Source organism: Peromyscus eremicus, chromosome 1, assembly GCF_949786415.1.
Source record: "Peromyscus eremicus chromosome 1, PerEre_H2_v1, whole genome shotgun sequence".
NCBI classification, from domain to species: Eukaryota; Metazoa; Chordata; class Mammalia; order Rodentia; family Cricetidae; genus Peromyscus; species Peromyscus eremicus.
Genome location: NC_081416.1, coordinates 120,136,918 through 120,155,545, shown reverse-complemented (window position 1 = coordinate 120,155,545; position 18,628 = coordinate 120,136,918). Strand labels below are relative to the sequence as shown.

The following is an 18,628-nucleotide window of genomic DNA, read 5'->3' as shown; positions in this document are numbered from 1 at the left end:
TTGAGATTTCATTAATATCTGGAAACCCATTTTATCATGCACACAGGAATACTCACACTCCTAGGTGTCCAAGCATACACTCACATGCATACACATACAACCAACCAGTTTTAATTGTGAAAATCATTTTATTTTAGTCTCTCAAATACCTCTTGTCACTTCCCCTTGTTGAGATTCACAGAGTGACAGGGGACAAGGATGGGTGGTCACCGCATGAACCGACGCCCCTTTCTCGTGTGTCACTCGTTTCCCATTGTCTTCAGCATGAAATCCCAACTTCTTAACAGTCATGCACTGAAGATGTCAGCTAGACCCGTCTTCTTCCACTTCCTCGTCCTAACTCCATGTCCCCCTCATTAATTGTGCTTCAATCTCACTGGCCTTTCTGTACCCTTGCGCTTTTATCTGCCTCAGGACCTTTTCACTGGATGTCCTCTTGGTCATAAAGACTTCCAACAGAGCAGTAGAGATATAATTAGGCCACTGACTTGGTACTGCCCATCAACTCTGCAGAGCATACTGACTGGTGCCCTGGGACCCTGAACCCTCGACTCTGGTCACCTATAGAGATGCTTATGTCTCCAAGAGGAGTTTAATAGGAATTGACTATGATTATCCACAAATTTATTCATGAGAGTTAAACTTGATCATGTGATCGCTTAATACAATGAAATATCATAAAAAACAAGTAAGTGTGAGTGGGAAGCAGGCAGTTTCCATAGAGCCCAGGATGAACACTTTGCAAAGATGCGCTAAAGGTAAATGACTAAAACCAATTAGCAGTGGAAGAAAAATCATCTGGAAAATTGAGAAAACAGTAAAAAGCTGAGATTTTAAAAAAGCCCCTTTCCAAGCATGGAAGGAAGAGCAACAGTGAGACCATGAGGAATCAGGATCTAGCTCTACCAATAATTTACCAAGTGTCCTGTGGCCGCCTGACAGTGCCAAGATTGTATCACATGTGTTACCTAAAATGAAATGCAAGTCAGTTCTGAACAAAAGAGTTAAGTATTAGTGGACTATTTTACAAACACTGCTACAGTTTTTAAGATCAGTGCTTTAGGTAGGGTTTTGTTTGAGTTCCCTCTTGCCTTTATTTTTAAGATTGTATTTTAAACCCTTTCTCCCTTCCCTTTCTTCCCCCCAAACCCTCCCATATACCCTTCCTCACGCTCCTTCAAATCCTGGCCTCTTTTTCATCAACTGCTAGTGTGTGTGTGTGTGTGTGTGTGTGTGTGTGTGTGTGTGTGTGTGTACAAGTACCTACATATCCCCAAATACAACTTATTGAGTTAATACTATGTTACTTGTCTGTATGTTTTAGGGCTGATCATTTGGCACTGGATGGCCAATGAACGTGCTCTTCTCTGGGGAAGACCACCTCTTCTGCTCCCATCTTTCCTCAGTTGCCTGTGGCTCCTTAAGATCACTCCTTTTTACTGACAGTGTATTGACTAATGCTAAGTGTGCTCTTCACGCTCTACTGGTGCTGGGCAATGTCAGGGGCATTTTTGTTTGTTACAATGGGAGCTGGCATCTACTGGATAGAGACCAAAATAGGCCACTAAACACTATACAAGGAAATCAAGAGCTCTTACCAACATTGAATTATCCCATTCTACCAATAGTATGAAAGTTGAGACAACCTGTGTTAAACTTTGTAAATGACAAATAAAACTACATTTACCCCCACCACCACCCCAAAACCCTGAGATTCTCTCCTCAGAATGTTTCACAGATGCTTCCAGTTCTTGCTCCAATTTAAATCACTATAACTGGGAGTCAGGAGCACTCCACACAGATCAAAACAACCCTCCAATCCCAGAGAAATCCAAATACCAAGGCTCAGATGTATTAAAAGAAATATCATGTTAAATCCAAGTTGTGAAAACTGTCAAAACAGGAACTTGAATTGCTGCAGACCAGACCCATATTTATTTTGAAATAAGGACATTTTCCAAGAAAATGAAGAAATAATTGCTTCTTATGAAAACAACAATATATAGGCCAGCAGGATGGCTCAGAGGGAAAAAGCACTTGTCATCAAGCCTGAAGATATGGATTGAGTCCCTTGGACTCATGTGGTAGAAGAGAATCAACTCCTGAAAGCTGTCCTCTGACTTCCACACATTCAGGTACTGTGTATACACACATGGCAAACAGACATGCAAATAAACGAAGTGTATTATCAGTATACGTGTATGTTAGGCATGGTAATGCATACCTATAACCCTAGCACTTGGGAGGCAAAGGCAGGAGGATTACCACAAGTCTGAGATTAGGCTAGGCTACATAGAAGAATCCAGGTCAGCTAGGGCTACACAGTAGAATCCCACCTCAAAAGGGGAAAAAGAAAAAGAAAAACCACCAATATAGACCAAAAAACAAAGATAAATAAGACAGAAAAATTAAACAGATTAAAGTACAGGAATGCACCGTGTACTGGAAGAGCATTGCGGACCTCTCAGGACAGAACACAGAGTGACAGAGAAAGGGAAAATAGAAGGGAAAATTTTTATATGTGTGTGTGTGTGTGTGTGTGTGTGTGTGTGTATGTACATTTGTATATGTATACATACATATTTATATATGTATGTGTGTACGTGTATATGTACACATGTATATGTATACATACATATTTATATATATGTGTGTGTATATATTGCACATATAATATATATAAAATAAGAAAGTGTCTCTCATGTGTCAAGGAAGAAGTTTGCTTGGGTGCCAATGCTGTGTGCATGGACTGGATATTAAACAATTATTTAAAAGTGTGTCACCAGTTTGAAACTCTGAATTGTATTACATATAATCCCTGACATCTGATGGTGAGAAGAAAACACATTCGGTAGAAATCTGACATTGAGCTTAGAATTTTGACCTTTCCCTAGGCTGCTGAATGTGATTCAGTTCTCTCTTAAGATAGAGGATGGCAGCAGTGAGCTATAGCTCCCTGTCCACTATGGGATAACCAAGAAGACAAGCATTGCTCTTTAACATAATGCATGGCTAAGAGATGATGAACGAGTATTTGCTTGCTTGCTTATCTATTTATTTGTTTGTTTGTTTGTTTGTTTCCAGGCAGAATCTCACTACGCAGCCTAGGCTAGAATCAAATTCCTAATCCTCTTAAATCAGCCTCTTGAGTACTGGGATTATAGGCCTGTGCTACCTACCACAAATAGCTCTGCCTAAATATATTTGCAATTTATGATGAGTATTGAGAAGTTGTCCCCCTGCAGGCCTAGGAGCATCTGGAGTTTAATGTCTTGCATATACACAGACTATGCTCTGTCTTATCCTGTCTTCCATGTATCTTGTAGGTGTCTGCTTGGCTTCCCAGCAGACTGCAAGCACCTTAAAAAACAGACTGTGTTTGCCATACCCTTGTGTATATATATTAACTGCTGGGCAAAAAAAAAATAAATAAATAAATACTTACCAACAGATTGAAAACCCACACCCAATTTTGAGGAAACCTAATCTTGGTCTATGTTTGCCAGTGTCCCCCACAAGTACAGAATTGCCCTGCAGCAACATGAGAACACAAGGGGAAAGGCTTGCCAAAGGATAAGACTACAGAAAGGACAGAGAGCAGAGAACTCCCACTCCTGGGTGGTCTTGGAGAACGTGAGACTCTTCCGAGGGCTGCAGGCTGGGCTAGGCAGCTCCATTGCTTGACAAATGGTGTCAAATTCCAGAGCACTCATGAGCTTCCCGTACCCATGGGGAGAAGGAGACCCTTTGGAAAGGGTGCAACCAGAAACACATTGTTTCTGCATCATACATTCTGGCAAGTGCCTCTCTATGCCAGACACTCTACAAACTTGACTGAGACCCATGGTTCTCAGTCACTGCTTTATCTCCTGTTGAACATTCCCAATCTGGTTCCTTTACTACTTCCCAGACAGACACTGGGAGGGCCAGTAGATGAGTGTCATTCTACCCGTTAAATGTAACAGAGCTGGGCAGACACAGAGGTTAAGAACAGAATTAGAAACCTCTTCTTCAGCCTTGTCCAAGACATTCAAGTTCCTTCCAAGAATGTACAGTAACAATAATCATCAGCCCTGCATAGAGCAATGGTCTAGGTAATTGTTTTCAAAACAGAGATCAACTATTGATGCCTGTTTTTTAAAATATCTGTCTTGGAAAACAGCCACTCATGCTAGTTCATGTGATGTCTGTGTGGCTTTCCCGCTGCACAGGCAGGGCTGAGAGATGCAGCAGTACACAGCCTCCAACACTTCAATATTTAGATTTAATCTCTGGTCCTTTAAAGGAAAAAATGTTGGTAAGCCTTATAGTAAATAAAAGCTCGCTGGGTCATATATGATGTGCCTAGATACATTGGTGTTGTTAGCATCAGGAATAAATAGTTATTAAAAAAACAATTACTGCTCTTTGTTGAGCATTTACTTAGTCATCAGCATTTGGTGGAGATATTATTGCTCCTATCATTCAGAGTGGAAAATTAAAGTCCACCTTACGTTCTGCCCAAGGCCATGTAGTTGATTGGTGAAGGATTTGGTATTTGTATCCAAGCTCTCACTCTGATGCCCATGCCAGATGGTACTCTGAACTACACTGTCTGTATCTGTCAGATGGTTCACCCTCTGTAGCCAGAGATAACCTACATATAGACACCAATGACTGTAGATGCAGAGACCCAAAAGTCAAAGAAGCATAAATTGCCTTCATGATGGAGTTTCTATCAGGCTTATTTAGCACTAAAGATGGGGTCATTCTGAGGTCCCAATGAGTGTCCTTCTCTGTGGCCATGTCTTTCATTCCCATCTCTACGGTCATCTGTCATTCTGGAACAGCATACAAACTCCACTATGGCCTCAGAACATGCTGAGCATATGAAAGGAGGCCACTTCATTCTCCTGACTCTATAGTATGGCTCCAGGCTTCAGGGAGTCCACCTGACTGACCACTTGTTTGGTGAACATATCAAGACCTGTCAAGCACTAATCTGCAGAGAGAAGGCCTTCTGCTGAACCAGGCTGGAGGAGGGCAATGGTGGGAACAAAGTTCCTTCCACACTTCTCTGGCAATCCATCCCCAGCTGCAAACCTGCCCAGAGCCTCAGTGGCACACAGTCCTGGGGCTAAAGGTCCTTCTGTAACTGAAGTTGCCTTCTGCATGGATTCTTGAGGTCCACGCTCAGATGTCATGACAGGAATTTTAGAATGTATCCTCCCCACCTCACCCACAAGTCCCAGGTGCTAATTCTGTGACCACCCCAAGCCTATCTCCCTCTAATCCCTGTGATGTCTAGTATCTTTGAAATGGGACTCCTCCAACTCATCAGACAGCCCCTTTCATCAAGCTCTGCTCCAGACACCTGGCCAAATGTCTGTCTAGGGCAAATGGCATATGATCACTCACTGAAGAGAGTGACCCAAAGATCCTCATTCAGTCAGAGCCTTTCACAGGCAGAAGTTGTCCCAATTACATACTGCAGTTCTAAAACCAAAGTCATGTTTGGTCTATTGGAAGCTTCACTGACCCTAGACCAAGGGTCCCTAATGGGGTCTGAGACCAGTTCAACACCACCTCCTCCATGGCCCTCCACCTCACAGGACCACCACCAGCCCTGTCCTAGTTGCCCATGTGCCCCAGGATTTACCTTCACTGCCACGAGCATCTTGTCTTTGGTGGGGCTTAGATTGTAACACTCAGCCAGGAAGACCTTTCCAAAAGCTCCCTCACCCAGTTCTCTCTTCAACACGATGTCTCTCCTCTTGATGTGCTGGACATCTGTAGAAGCATCACAAAGGGGACAGACAGTCAGGCTCTGTCATCCATCAGGACAGCAGGAATCTAGAGTGCTTCTGAGTCCACAATGGGAAGAGCCAAATGTTCACATCCCAGTTTGGGCATAGAGATCGTCATTTCTTTATGGGTGAAGTCTGACATGGAATTAAACTATGGCTTTCTGCTAGAATGGCTGCTGACTACTCTACACAGCTTTCTGAGATGAGGACCAGAGCTGATGGATATGAATCAGTGACGTTACTGAATGCAGGCTGCTTCCACCTCCTGTGATACTGTACATGAACTGGGGCACCTTGGCAAGAGGCAGGTTCTGATTCAGTGGGCCTGAGAATCTGCATCCCTAGCAAGTCCCCAAGTGATGCCAGTGAGCTGCTGGCAGCTCTTTAAACACCAAGGTTGCCAGGATGGTGTTGAGAATCAGATGTGAATCCTGACTCCATGTCATCCTCTCTGCTTTCAGTTTGGGAAAGCTATTTAATCCCAGTGACTATAATTCCTCATTTGTAAAATGGGGTTAACAAGAATACCTCTCTCACTGAAGCCTTGTGATGAAATGAGATAATCCAGATTAAGAGGTTGGCTCAGTGCCTGGGAGAAACTTAGAAACATGTGCTCAACACACACACACACAGACACAGACACACACACACACACACACACACACACACAAATATGCACACACATACAAATACATACATACACACAAACATAAGTACACCCACACATATGAACATACACACATGCACATAGCCACATATACACACAGGTATATGCACATACACATGCACACCCACACATATGAACACACACAAACATACATACGCATATATGTACATACATGCATATACTCACATGCACAGATACACACATGCATGTACACATATACAAACACATACACATATACACACACATACACACATACATACATATGCACACATACACACCTACACACACACAGCCCAACAGCACATTGTTCAGGATAGAAAACACTCATAGGTAGCTAAAATTATTTCAGGAAAATCTCTAGTTGGCCAGTACTGCTCCTCCGAGAGAAAGTAAACCAATGAGATCACAAATGGCAACTTCAAAAACAGTCTTAGAACTGGGGTCTGTGCAAAGGGAAGAGTTGCCAGTGGTTCTGCTAATTTAGCAACCTAATTAAAGTGTGTCTGCCAGGAGAGAGCAGAGCCGTGACCTCAGCCCTCCCACCTCTTTGGAAAGAATGCTACTAAGGAATTGTCCAGGCAGGGGGCTGGTGATGAAAGGAGTGAGGTGGAGATTACTCACCGACCTTTACATGAATTGTTCAATAGGTAAAGCCCATTAAATACCTGTATCAACATTATGAAGCACGTCACCGAGCCCGCAAAGAAGATCCTCGCCAATGACCTTGTCGAACAGTGAAAGCTGAAGGTGGGAGAACCGTGGCAGACTGTTCCCACAGTGAGGAGCCACGTGACAGTGACAGGCGCATGGCTCAAAAGCTGGGCCTAGTGCCTTGGTAGGTTTGGGTGCTGCTTTTCCCTATCAGAGTTCAATATTTCATGGGGTCTAGAGTGGCCTGCCCCTGTTTCCCTCCCCCTTACAAGCAGTCTTCAACAACAGATAGACAAAATTGTTTCCTCGGCTGGAGAGACGACTCAGCTACTCAAAGCTCTTCCTTGCTCTACCTCCCTGTCTGTATCTTATAGCCTCTGAAGAGTGGTGTATTTTTGGCCTTGCGGGGTAAGGCTAAAAAGGATCCCTGGGAAAAATGGGAAGTCAAGGTTTCTGTTGGGAAGTCCTCTTCTCACTACTGTCTAGGCATCTCCAGGTGACTACTGATGACACATGGAGCCCTGCAAGGCCAGAGAGTGAAGATGTGTCCTGGTTAGGCAGCTCTCCAGCCTGGGGCCAGGTCTCACATTCCCCATCTATAAAATGGGTCTATTCCTGCAGCTGGATGTTTAAGTCTATAAACTTTTGTATTGTGGAATTATGTCCTCTGTGGAGCACATGACTATTGTGATCTTGAAATCACCGTGACTGTGACTCACAACATCAGCCTATTGGGCTAAGGAGACGTCTCAGTGAATAAAGCGCTCGCTGGGCAAGCCAGGCCAGTTGTGGTAGCTGTATACTTCATCTTAAGTTCCTGTGATGAGACGGGGAGCAGACAGAGTATCCCTGGAAGCCTGTGAGCAAATCATCCTGGTATATGCAATAGCAAAACAAGAGGCCTGTTCTCAAACAAAGACGGTAGGGACCAAGACAAAGACTGTCCACTGACCTATACACACACACTGTTGCACAAGCATGTGCCCCACATACACACTCATATCATGTGCACATGCATATGTATGCATGCTCACACACGCACACACACACACACACACAGAGAGAGAGAGAGAGAGAGAGAGAGAGAGAGAGAGAGAGAGAGAGAGAGAGAGAGAGCGAGAGAGAGAGAGAGCAGCCTTATTATTATACCCTTATAGAGGGGTTGGGGACATCATCAGACTCTCACCTGAGATTTCAGCCATTCTCTCCTCTCTGCTCCTACTCTAGCCACACATAATCCTTGCAGCTCCACATGGTCATTGAAGGTGCTAACGTGTACAGCATGCAGTAGGCTACCTGAGAGAGAACTTCGTTGATACGGTTTTTGACTCATGCTGAGGTAGGTGTTTGCAGTGATACAGCTGGTTTTGAGTCATTCCTATTCCTGTAATTCCTCTGATAGTCATTTGTTTGCCAAGTTGGACTCAGTGTGTTATCTTTATCCTACTTTAGGTGAACAAATGTTTGTTGGTCTATCTCTCTCCAGGAAAATAATACAATAAATGAATTCTAAATTGTAAATAAGGTAAAATATCATTTTCATCATGGCTAGTATTATTTTAGAAGAAGATGAAATGAAAGCCTAGCCCAGTCTCCCCCAGGTGCTGAGGTCAGCGTGACATCTAGAATGTAAAGATGTACCAGAGTAGCTAGCCATTTGAGAAAAAGCTGAGTATATGCTCAGATCCCGATCCCAACTTCCTTCTCACTTACCAGTGGGCAGTCCCCTCAAAATCATCCAGAGAGTTTGTTAAGAACAGATTTCTGGGCTCCTACCCCAGAGATTACCACTCAGCGCATCCATCTTGAGGCTTGAGAATGGGCATCTCTAAGTTCCCAGATGATGTTGGCATTGCTGATCCAGGAGGCACACGCTGAGGACCACTGGAACACGGTGTGTTTTGTGCAGTGAGGAGTTAGCTAACTGAGAAAGCAGCTGCCTGCTCACGTTGGACTTAACAAGCACCATGCCTACCAACAGGTAAATCACACCTCATCTCCAGAAGACCAGGAGAAGGTCATGGGTCTTGGATTTGCTTCTAAGACCCTCTTGCCCTTGCAAGCTATATGGCTTAGGCTGAGTCAACTGTTTGAAGAGACTGAGCTGCCTACCTATGCTCTGGAGACCAAGCCTCTCTGGCTTTCCTGTGTTTTTAGAAACCCCTCCACAAAGGCAAAGCAACACTAAATGTTCAGTGGTCGCTGAGTTCAGCTCTGAGCTAGTTCTCCTCAGGACTTCCCACTCTCAGTAATACTGGGTACAAAATGAGAATTGGGGACCTTTAACAAGAGCTGGACTCCCCCTTTCAGCTGCTATGCCTGGGTCATGTCTGAAAGCCCTTATTTCCCCCCTCCCTCCCGAGGCAGCAAGAGTCCAGGCCTCTGAAAGACTCAGAGGCTCCAAGCAGGAGTATCATTCTGGAATGGCTTTCCACCTTTGTGTTGAGAGCCTAGCATCTTTTGAAGACGTCCTGCTGGTGGTGATGTGAGCATGGCAGCTGAGGGCTTTGAACCAGGCAGGGGGCAGGTGAGCACATTGTGAGAAATTCACTCTCCTACTCTCCACAGGCACATGGACAAGGCAGGCTAGAGCCTACCACAGGCCAAAGTATTTTGGTTAAACATGCAAATGAATCCTTTCAGGGACAAGAAAATGCCCAATGGCTCAGGATAAAGTCTCCGTGTTTCATCCTCTTGTCTTCATAGTAAAGGGAATTTAAGATCAGTATGTGTGTTTATCCCCAGTCAAGTGGTAAGAGCTGGGATGGGGAGAAGGAGCCAGAAATAAAAGTACATTTCATCCCCAAATCCTCCTCCAATAAAGAATGGATTCCTGGCTGTGGGGACAAGAAGCCCCACAAGGTGAATGAGGAACTTTGGCAGAGAGATACTGAATAGAAGCCAAATGCATGGCATAAATCCCTTCCATGTGGACGCTCCCATGTACCAAGGAGGCTGGACTCCAAAATACAGTCTCAGCTGTTCTTTCCCTGAATTCACAAATGGAGAAATAAAGCAAAGGGAATGTGCACGTGGCCAGTCCTACAAGGTGGGCAGTGTTCGTTCTCCTAAGGATCTGAGAGTCACTGTACTCCTTTCACAGATAAAAATGAAGATTTGTGATACCCTTCAGAATTCAGAGATAAATCCTGGCCAAGAAAAGCCTTTCCTTGTGGAGATCCTGAGCCTCTGTTCTTTCCTCTCCATCAAGCAGCCCTTCCTTACTTTGTCCTTAGTCTACAGTCACCAAAAGGGGCCTGTCCAAATGTTAACCCTCCCGTATCCACTCTTTCTCCCACACCTCTCATCCTGGGATTTTTACAACATTGTCCCAATGGCAGGAGCAGGAGCCTCCCGCTGGACACTATTCAGAACCCACCAAGCTCTAGCAAGTGTATGGATGGGGAGAGTGTGGAATTGAGGGGCCCCAAGGATTGACTTAGAGTGAACTGTTTCGTTTCTGACATCTACATGTCTATTTGGGCCCCTTCTCTGCTTATTCTTAGTTCCCATCATGCTGCTCAGAGCTATGGCTGGTGAAGCCATCTGACCCACAAGCCAAAAGGTGATCGCTTCTCCTAAGAGAAGGTATCAGTCTCCTTACGGCCTGGCTGACTGGACTGGCAGCATCCAGGTCATGAAGATCAGGCTTTGGGATGCTAGAAAGGAGGAGGAAAAGACAGGGAAATGTGTAGATGGGGTGAGGGGGAAATGTCCTATTTCCGTTAAGTAAGGGCTGGTGAGGGACTAGGGGCTGGTACATAATGGAGAAGGGTCTCGGGAAATGTAAACGGTGACTAGGACCTTCTGCCAAGGTTCACCTCAAACTGCTCTTCACCAGAGGGCCCCTGGTGGGATTCCACCAGAAGCCACCTGTAGATCCCCTTGTTCCCACAGGGCAAGTGACCCTTCTGACCCCAATGTGGAGTCTGTATTTCATTTGCTGCTTCCAGAATCCTCCCTCTGCAGTAGGGACCTGAGTCACCGTTCCACATGTGAGACTCACCTCAGGGAGGATCTCCCAGATCTATAGCAAGCTTGGGCTCAAGCACTCAGGTCCCTGAGAGGCCAGTGGGTAGGCTGGCTTTATCGGTTGTCTGTTTGCTTAGGCTGCTTCATCCAAGACTGGGGGGTGATGGTATTGAGAGAGACTTTTCTGAAACTCCTGCTGTGACTTACCTAGCTACTTACTCGGGATGATCTGATGTGGCTGAACCCAGAGAGGCTGATAAGAGACAATGTCACATCTCTGTTCACACAGACAGGGGAGCCAGAAACTGCTCAGCTCTGTAGCCCAGGGATGAAGAAAGATCAAAACCCACTAAAATTATCCCACTACTCCAAGAATGAAGATTCTTAGGGAAAAAAAAAAAAACCAAATGGATAAACAGGTCTCTACTGGAATCCTGGCTGTCATCTTCCTAGCTGTGTTCTCTCTCCAAGCCTCCAGTTCTTCATCTGTAAATTGGTGACATGGGTAGTAACTTTGCAGAACAATTAAGAAAATTGACTTTAGATATTAGGCCTGGAGAGATGGCTCGCACCTGAGCTCCATTCCCAAGACATACTTGGAGAAAGCTGGCTGTGGCAATACACACGTGTGCTCCTGGTGCTGGGGAGGCTGAGGCAGGAGGATCCCTGGAGCTTACTATCCAGCCAACTCGGCCTGACCAGGGAGTCCTAGGCCAACGAGAAACTCCATCTCAAAAAGTGGGGGTCACCTGAAGAATGATGGCCAGTGATGCCTCCAGCCTCCATATATGTGCCCACACATAGACACATATAAAAAGTTTCTTCAGATGACAGAGTTAGTAGAAAACATGAACTGTGATTGACATTTAGCACGTGTGTGGTTCTGTGTCTTTCTGTGAGACCCACATCTCCTAAAAGCTCAGCCTATGTGCAAACAAGGCAGCGGGTTCGAGAAAAAAAAAATTGAAGGAAGGATGATAATTACCGTCCTCTGGAAACAAAATGGCTTGCGGTTGCTCAGGGGTGGCAGGCACCGACTCAGGGTCACCGCCAGTCTGCCCCAGCCTGCCACCACAACATTTAGCCTCCTCTTCATTGGAGTCAAAAATAGTTTGTGGGAGGAGGTTGGCCAGACAATGGAATAAAGACATCAAAAGGCAGAGACAGCCGCCCTCCTCAAGACGGGCGTTTATCAGAGGAGATACACCAGATCCTCAGGTTCGGTGACTCTGAATTATGACGATCCTGACTGCCGCACGTGGAGCTACAAACTCAGACCCCTCAAAGGAGCATGCTCCTTAATTCACACACAGAAGACCTTCAGCTGTTATTGTTCGCAGGGACATAGGCATGATCCATCCCTGAACCCCGGAGTATAAGAGGCTCAGAAACAGCCCCCAGCCCCAATGCAGTCCCAAGGGTTGGCTCCCTTTAACACTCAGTTCTCAACTGGTTCCTGGCATTATTGCCAAGGCCTCTTGGATCGTTCTCTCATGGACCCTATTCTACACTGTGCTTGCCTCTTGTTACTTTGTGGCATTCCTTATTCCCTTATTAACAGTAAAAATAGCTCCCATTGATTGAGCAACTATCCGTGCAAGACTAAGTAAGCACTTACATGTGCCTCTCCATCTATCTTTATAAGGCTCTAAAGTGAAATACAGCCTGTTGCTCTTCTGGTACTCCAGAAGAGGGAGCTGAGGCCTGCCCAAGACCCCTTAGCTATCAGAGGTGGTCTGTCAAACTGCAAAGTCTGGTACAGTAATGCCCCCTATCCACAAAGGAGAAATTGCAAGAGCCCCTGTGGAAATGTGAAACTAGTTTTTTTCCTGTACATGCACAGATATGATTAAGTCTAATCTATAATATATAGGTTATATATAATAATATATATGATACTCATGATATAATAATTATAATAACATACAGTGGTAAGAGTTAGCCAATGTAGTATACTGAGAGAGTCAAGACTAATAGTAATCCTTTCAGACTGCAGTTACCTGTGTGTAACTGAAACCATAGATAACAAAGCTGTGGAAAAGGGGGAGAATGTGTGAGCAGACAATTGCCATTCTTCAGCCACATCAGGCCCCATTCTCGACAGAGAAAGGCTCTCTGCTCTGAGCTGGCATCACTACATAGACAAGAGTGATGCCATCCATAAAGACATAGAGACTTTGTCTCTGCCAGCTTGGTGCCCACACCTGAGCTCGTGTCTCAAGAGAACTGCACTGGAGACCCCCACTTTAGGACTCCACTGAGGAGCAGAGAGGGGCCAGGCCCCAGGGTTGCTGTGCGCTTGAAGGACGGGGGAGATTCTTGACAGGAGAGAGGGGACACGGGAACAGGGAGAGGAAGGAAGGCTCTCTGAGAAGAGTGTGCTTTCTTAGCACTAACCAGACCCTAGGCTCTCAGGCTGCCAGAAAGGCTCAGAAGAAAACATGAATTCAATATCACACATTTAATTACACATGAAATGGAATGTCTTTAAGCAGGAAAGAATAACATTCGCGGAGCTCCAACTGTGGGTTTTAGAAGCGGCAGAAGGAAGAGGGCCAGCTCTAAATCACGGAGGGGCAGCACTCTGCCAGGAGGGCAGGAGCCCGGCCTTTACCACGGCAGGCATGTCTGCTGCTGCCGGCACAGGTCTGCCCCCACCTTCCTTCCGGCCCTCTGGCTGTGTCTCTCTGGGGACTAGTAGATGTTCCTGGTGATCTTATATACGAGCATCTCCCTGGCTAATGGCAGACTTCATGCTATGGTCTGCAGCTAACCCAGCCACCTCTTCCTAGACAGACACAAGGGCACAGCATGGTGGAACTGTTCAAATAACAATTTTTACAAGGCGGTCCCTGGATGGTTTCCACTCTCAGAGTAAGATCTCTGGAGGGAATGGCAAGGACCTTTGTAGAACACACTTCTAAGGCTGGAAAGCTGAGAGGAGAACTCTGTAGAATCTTTTAAAATGACTAAGTAAATGAGCTAACAGTCATATGGGGATGGGTATATGGTGCCACTGAACACCAGTACCGTCCATTGCTGTTGCTGCCCTAAGGAAACATTGACTCAGTACTGTTTATCTAAGAACGCAGATCCTCCTGCTGTCAGCCTACAGCCCGTCCTAGCATCTCCTCTCCAGAGGCCTGAGCTTCCTTCACAGCTTTGCAGTTGGATGCCTTTGCAAAGCATCCCCAAAGCATTCAAGTCAAGAGGCCACTGTCATATGTTACTGGAGGCCATCAGTTAAGCGTAGCACAGCGCCCAGTATACACAAGGAACTCACTAAATATTTGATGAGCAAATGAATAAATTAAAGTCCCATCTGAAGCATGGATGTAAGCAGGGAGAACACTACAAAGAGAAATGAAGAAGGGAAGTTGGGGGAGTAGTTAAAAGGAATGAATGAGGATGGGAAGGGATCCAGCAAATCCCAGAGAGCAGACTTATTTATGTCCTGACTCCCAGGCTTGCCTGAAGAATAAAGATTCTGTTGAACCAGGACAGGTGTGAGAATCACCTCTGAACACCTCAGACTTCGAAACCAAGAGCCTCTGTGGTCTGGTCTGCTGAGGAGCAGGGAACATAGGTCATGCCCAAGGGTACGTGTACACCCTGAAACTAGAGGTAGTAATATAGGACATGAAGACAATGTGTTCCCACCAAGATGAATGCATACACAAGACACCCTGCTGTTTCTGGACTCGGTGAAGAGAGAGGATCAAAAGGGGACTGTCTGTTCTGGGGCAATTTCCAGCTCACGTCTCCTGACACAAGTTCAGCGAGGGAGGCTGAAGTTCAGATGTGTCCCTGTTCCCAGGTGCTATCCTCCGAACTCCACTTGTGTGAGGACAACCATCCACTGACACTGTGGCTCCTGCCATCACCTCCCTAACCACACCACACCTGCCCTTGCACACCCACGTCCCTGTCGGCTTGGTGTGTTGACCCTTCTTGGGGCAAGAACGCCTCTGGCTCTCATTAAGCACTGGCGGCTGGAGCCAAGAGTAAAGAGCAAAGGAAGTCCCCAAGGAAAGCCATCTGGAATTGAGAAGCTAGGTACTGAAAGATGAAGCTCAGACTCTAGCTAGGAATCTGTCTCTCCGACGACTTACCCAGCTCCTTACATCCTCCTCCTTCTAGCCTGGATAGTTCCTTTCCAATGAGATGATGACAAGCCCTCATTCAAGGGGTCCATGCCACCCTGCCATTTCCCAGAGACTCCTCTGCTCCAGCAGCTGCCCAGAGATGCTGCCTCAGTTCCACCCCCCTTTAAGGCAGCAAACTCCACCCTAAAAGTCTTTCCTGCAAGGTCCTGTTCTCACGAGCAACCACCGGGCAAAATTATTTCATAGTCATTTCTTCCTGCTCTAGAGTATTGGACCAAGATCTAGACTTCTGGGTACCTGGAGCCTTGATTTCCAAACAAGAAATCTTGTGGTCAGGACAAACTAAAGATGGGCAGACCAGAGGACCACAAGCATCCATTTCTGGGATCCACCATTGCCTTTTTATAGCTATTAACTTCCTTGGATCTGGGAGCAAATGGAGTCCCTTCACAGGAAGGAGAGGAAATAGTGTTATGAGACCTATCTCAGTAGGCAACGACATATCCCAATATAGAATACCAAGCATAAAAATGAAGAAGGGACAGGAATAAACATCATGTTAGAGTAAGGGAAGTGGCAAAGGACGTGTCTTTGGGATGAGGTAGCACTGTGCAGGACTGCGCTAGACAGTGCATCCATTGTATAGTGCATCTTCAGCCTGAATGTTTTCATGGGTGACATTAAGCAAATCTCCATCTCAGGGAATTGCCGTGAGAAGTCAGTGAGATTACATGTACACAGTGAAGCAACTGAAATGTACTGAGTGAGAAAATAGACCAGTTTGTTCTTCCCTCTTCCCCTCGGCTTAGCCTTTCAGTGGTCCTCCCTGATGATGGTACCTGTCTCAGTCTCAGATTCCTCCCCTAGAAAACAGAAGTAATAATAACAGTAATAATGCTTCCCCTACACAAAGTTGTGGTATCTTTAAATGAGATAAGAAAAAGGTACACACAGAGGTGCCCGGCAGATCTTAGTCTATAGCATCAAGTCCTTTGAGCTAATCTTTAGTTTTAATTTAAATTTTAAGATTATTTTGGCTTTTGGGGTATAATCTCCTTTGTAGTTCATGCTGCCATGGAAGCCAAGCTCCTTTTGATTCCATTTCCTGAGCTCTGGGATGACAGGTGACCACTGCCATGCCCAACACAGCATAGTTTTTAATGGACAGTTTCAAAACTCTGATAACCTGGACCAAAATCCTTAGACTGTTTCCTTATAGCCCCCTACACAATGTAGGAATAGGTCCACAGATACCAACTCTAGTCATTCCTAGTTACTGTCAGCCCACACACTTCTCTGTCTGGGGAGCCCACCCCCACTTCCAGTAGCAAACATCCACCCATTCCCCTAGGGCGATGTTTTCCTCCTGACACATTCTCTTGATTTTCTTTGTTTTTGAAAAGATCCTCTGCCACCTCTAGAATGTCTGTCTTTAACACCAAATGAGGTGGCGTAGACTCATCTCTATCTAGTTTGGCTTCTCTTATGTAAGACCAACTCAAGGACCACTGGAGAAAGAAGCTCCAAACATCCTTGCTGTGTAATGAAGAGAAACGATGACCTCAGCCAAGATGAGCTTCACTTCGGACGTGATTTCACTGAGTTCTTTGGGAGGGATGGGAGTTCTGGCCACTGATGGGCACAGGCCTGGTCTGTATAACATCCACTGACCCCTTTCCAGAAGAAAATTGCAAGGCTAAAGAAATCTGCTCACTTTTGCTTTTCCCCCTGAACTGTGAACTTAATGACAGGTAACGCTTTATACACAGCACTAGGAGATGAAACAGGTCACCCAGCAAGGACCAGGGCACCTCATCTTAGAGACTTTGGTGGCTTTTCTTTGGGGAGGTTTTACACTAGTTCTGCTCATAGAGGGGAGCTCTGAGGCCACCAGAAAGGGAGAAGCAGGAGAAAGGAAGATTTTCACACAAATTAGTATGTCCACATGGGATCCATAATCCTTAGAGTCTTCCTTGAACACAGATCCATCTTTACCCTTCTGGAGTAGGGTTTTAAAGTCTACAGACAGCTGTCACCTCTTGGGGAATAGGCATGTTGGCTAGAAAGAGTTCTTGCCCTATGGGTGAGCAGAGCTACAGTCTGGTAGTTTGAGTCATCCAGACTTGAGCTTCCTGTCTTCCCCCAAGTGCATGAAAGCGTGGTGGTCATATGTCTCACCTGCTAATCCCCACATCCTCTCTCTGCCCCAGAGGCTGACAGCTACCTCTCTTTCCAGCTCGGCTCAGCCCCAGCAGAGGCTTCCTTTCGCCCATCAGGACAAAAGGCTTTTTGCCTCTGCAGGCTCACCCTGCATACACCCCTTCATTTCTAGCCAAGATTCCTTCAAATAACTTCAAGGTTTGGATATTCCTTCTATCAGGCTCTGTTGGAAGCCCCAAGGCCAAGATCCAGACTGTAGAGGCTGCGAGGGAGCCTAGGGAGTCTATGCTGGGGCCTTTCCAGAGAAGAGGCTGCTTCCATTCCCTACCCCACACCGCAATCCTACACTAAGGCTGCAGCTAAGTACCTCTTACCACCTCACTCCCCCCACTACCCTCTCTAAGCTCCCTGATCTAGCCCTCATCCTCTTCATCCAGACCTATGACAGGAACAAGGTCAGAGAACAGAGCCTGTAGGTCTCTCTGCACAGGCCCCAGGCGTAGGCAGCCTGAGCTTGGAGAAGCCAGCAGATTCGTTCCGCATGGCCTCCAGGCGCTGGATCTCTGCTTCTCCCTGTTGAAGCCCACTTGCTTCACCAGGTGTTTTCCCACCACATCCTCTGAGCTGATTTCCAAAAGTTCCCCCACACCAGATGTTAAACACGCTGGTCGATGAGTTTCTGGCCTGTCTCCTGAACCACCCCCCCACCCCACCCCCATTTCCAATAATTCTAAATTCTACCAAACACTACACACACACACACACACACACACACACACACACACACGCACATGCACACGCACACGCACACCTGACCTATGAAATCTCTCTGTCTACTCTTAAGTTAAATCTATTCAAGTTCACCAAACTCTAAGCTTGTAACCTCCCTGGTACTGGCTGAGGTCATTAGTAAATGCTTATATAAATGATGTCTTGGATCAGAAATCACTACTTTATAGTTTTCTTGGCACTACAAGAAATGGAGTGGCATATAAAAATTTAGACTCTGGATGATATCCATATCATATTTTTTTAAAAAGTTCTTTGGAAGGTTCTAGAAATTGAAGGTCAAGAGGCTCCTGGGACTGACAGTCAGTGGAATGTGAAGAAATATCCACTGAACACCCCCCGGGCACGTGTTGCTAACAGATGCCAATCTCTAACTGGACACCCTTGACCAATCTCTAAAGAATTAAGGTTGTGTCTCTGAGACACCAACCTCAGAAATTCTAGCAAAAGCCCTGCTCTCAAACTCTGCAGATGGGCCTCCACGCCCCTTCAAACTA

The 18,628-nt window shown here is 45.9% G+C and overlaps 1 protein-coding gene across 1 annotated transcript in view; it reads right to left on the bottom strand.

Moving 5' to 3' along the window:
• The window catches only part of Ntrk3 (neurotrophic receptor tyrosine kinase 3), a 366,962-nt gene that overhangs the window by 59,568 nt on the left and 288,766 nt on the right, over positions 1-18,628 (bottom strand). The window contains exon 13 of the mRNA XM_059272815.1: positions 5,639-5,769. Coding sequence (XP_059128798.1) covers positions 5,639-5,769 — 131 coding nt within the window. The remainder of the gene's footprint in view (positions 1-5,638; positions 5,770-18,628) is intronic.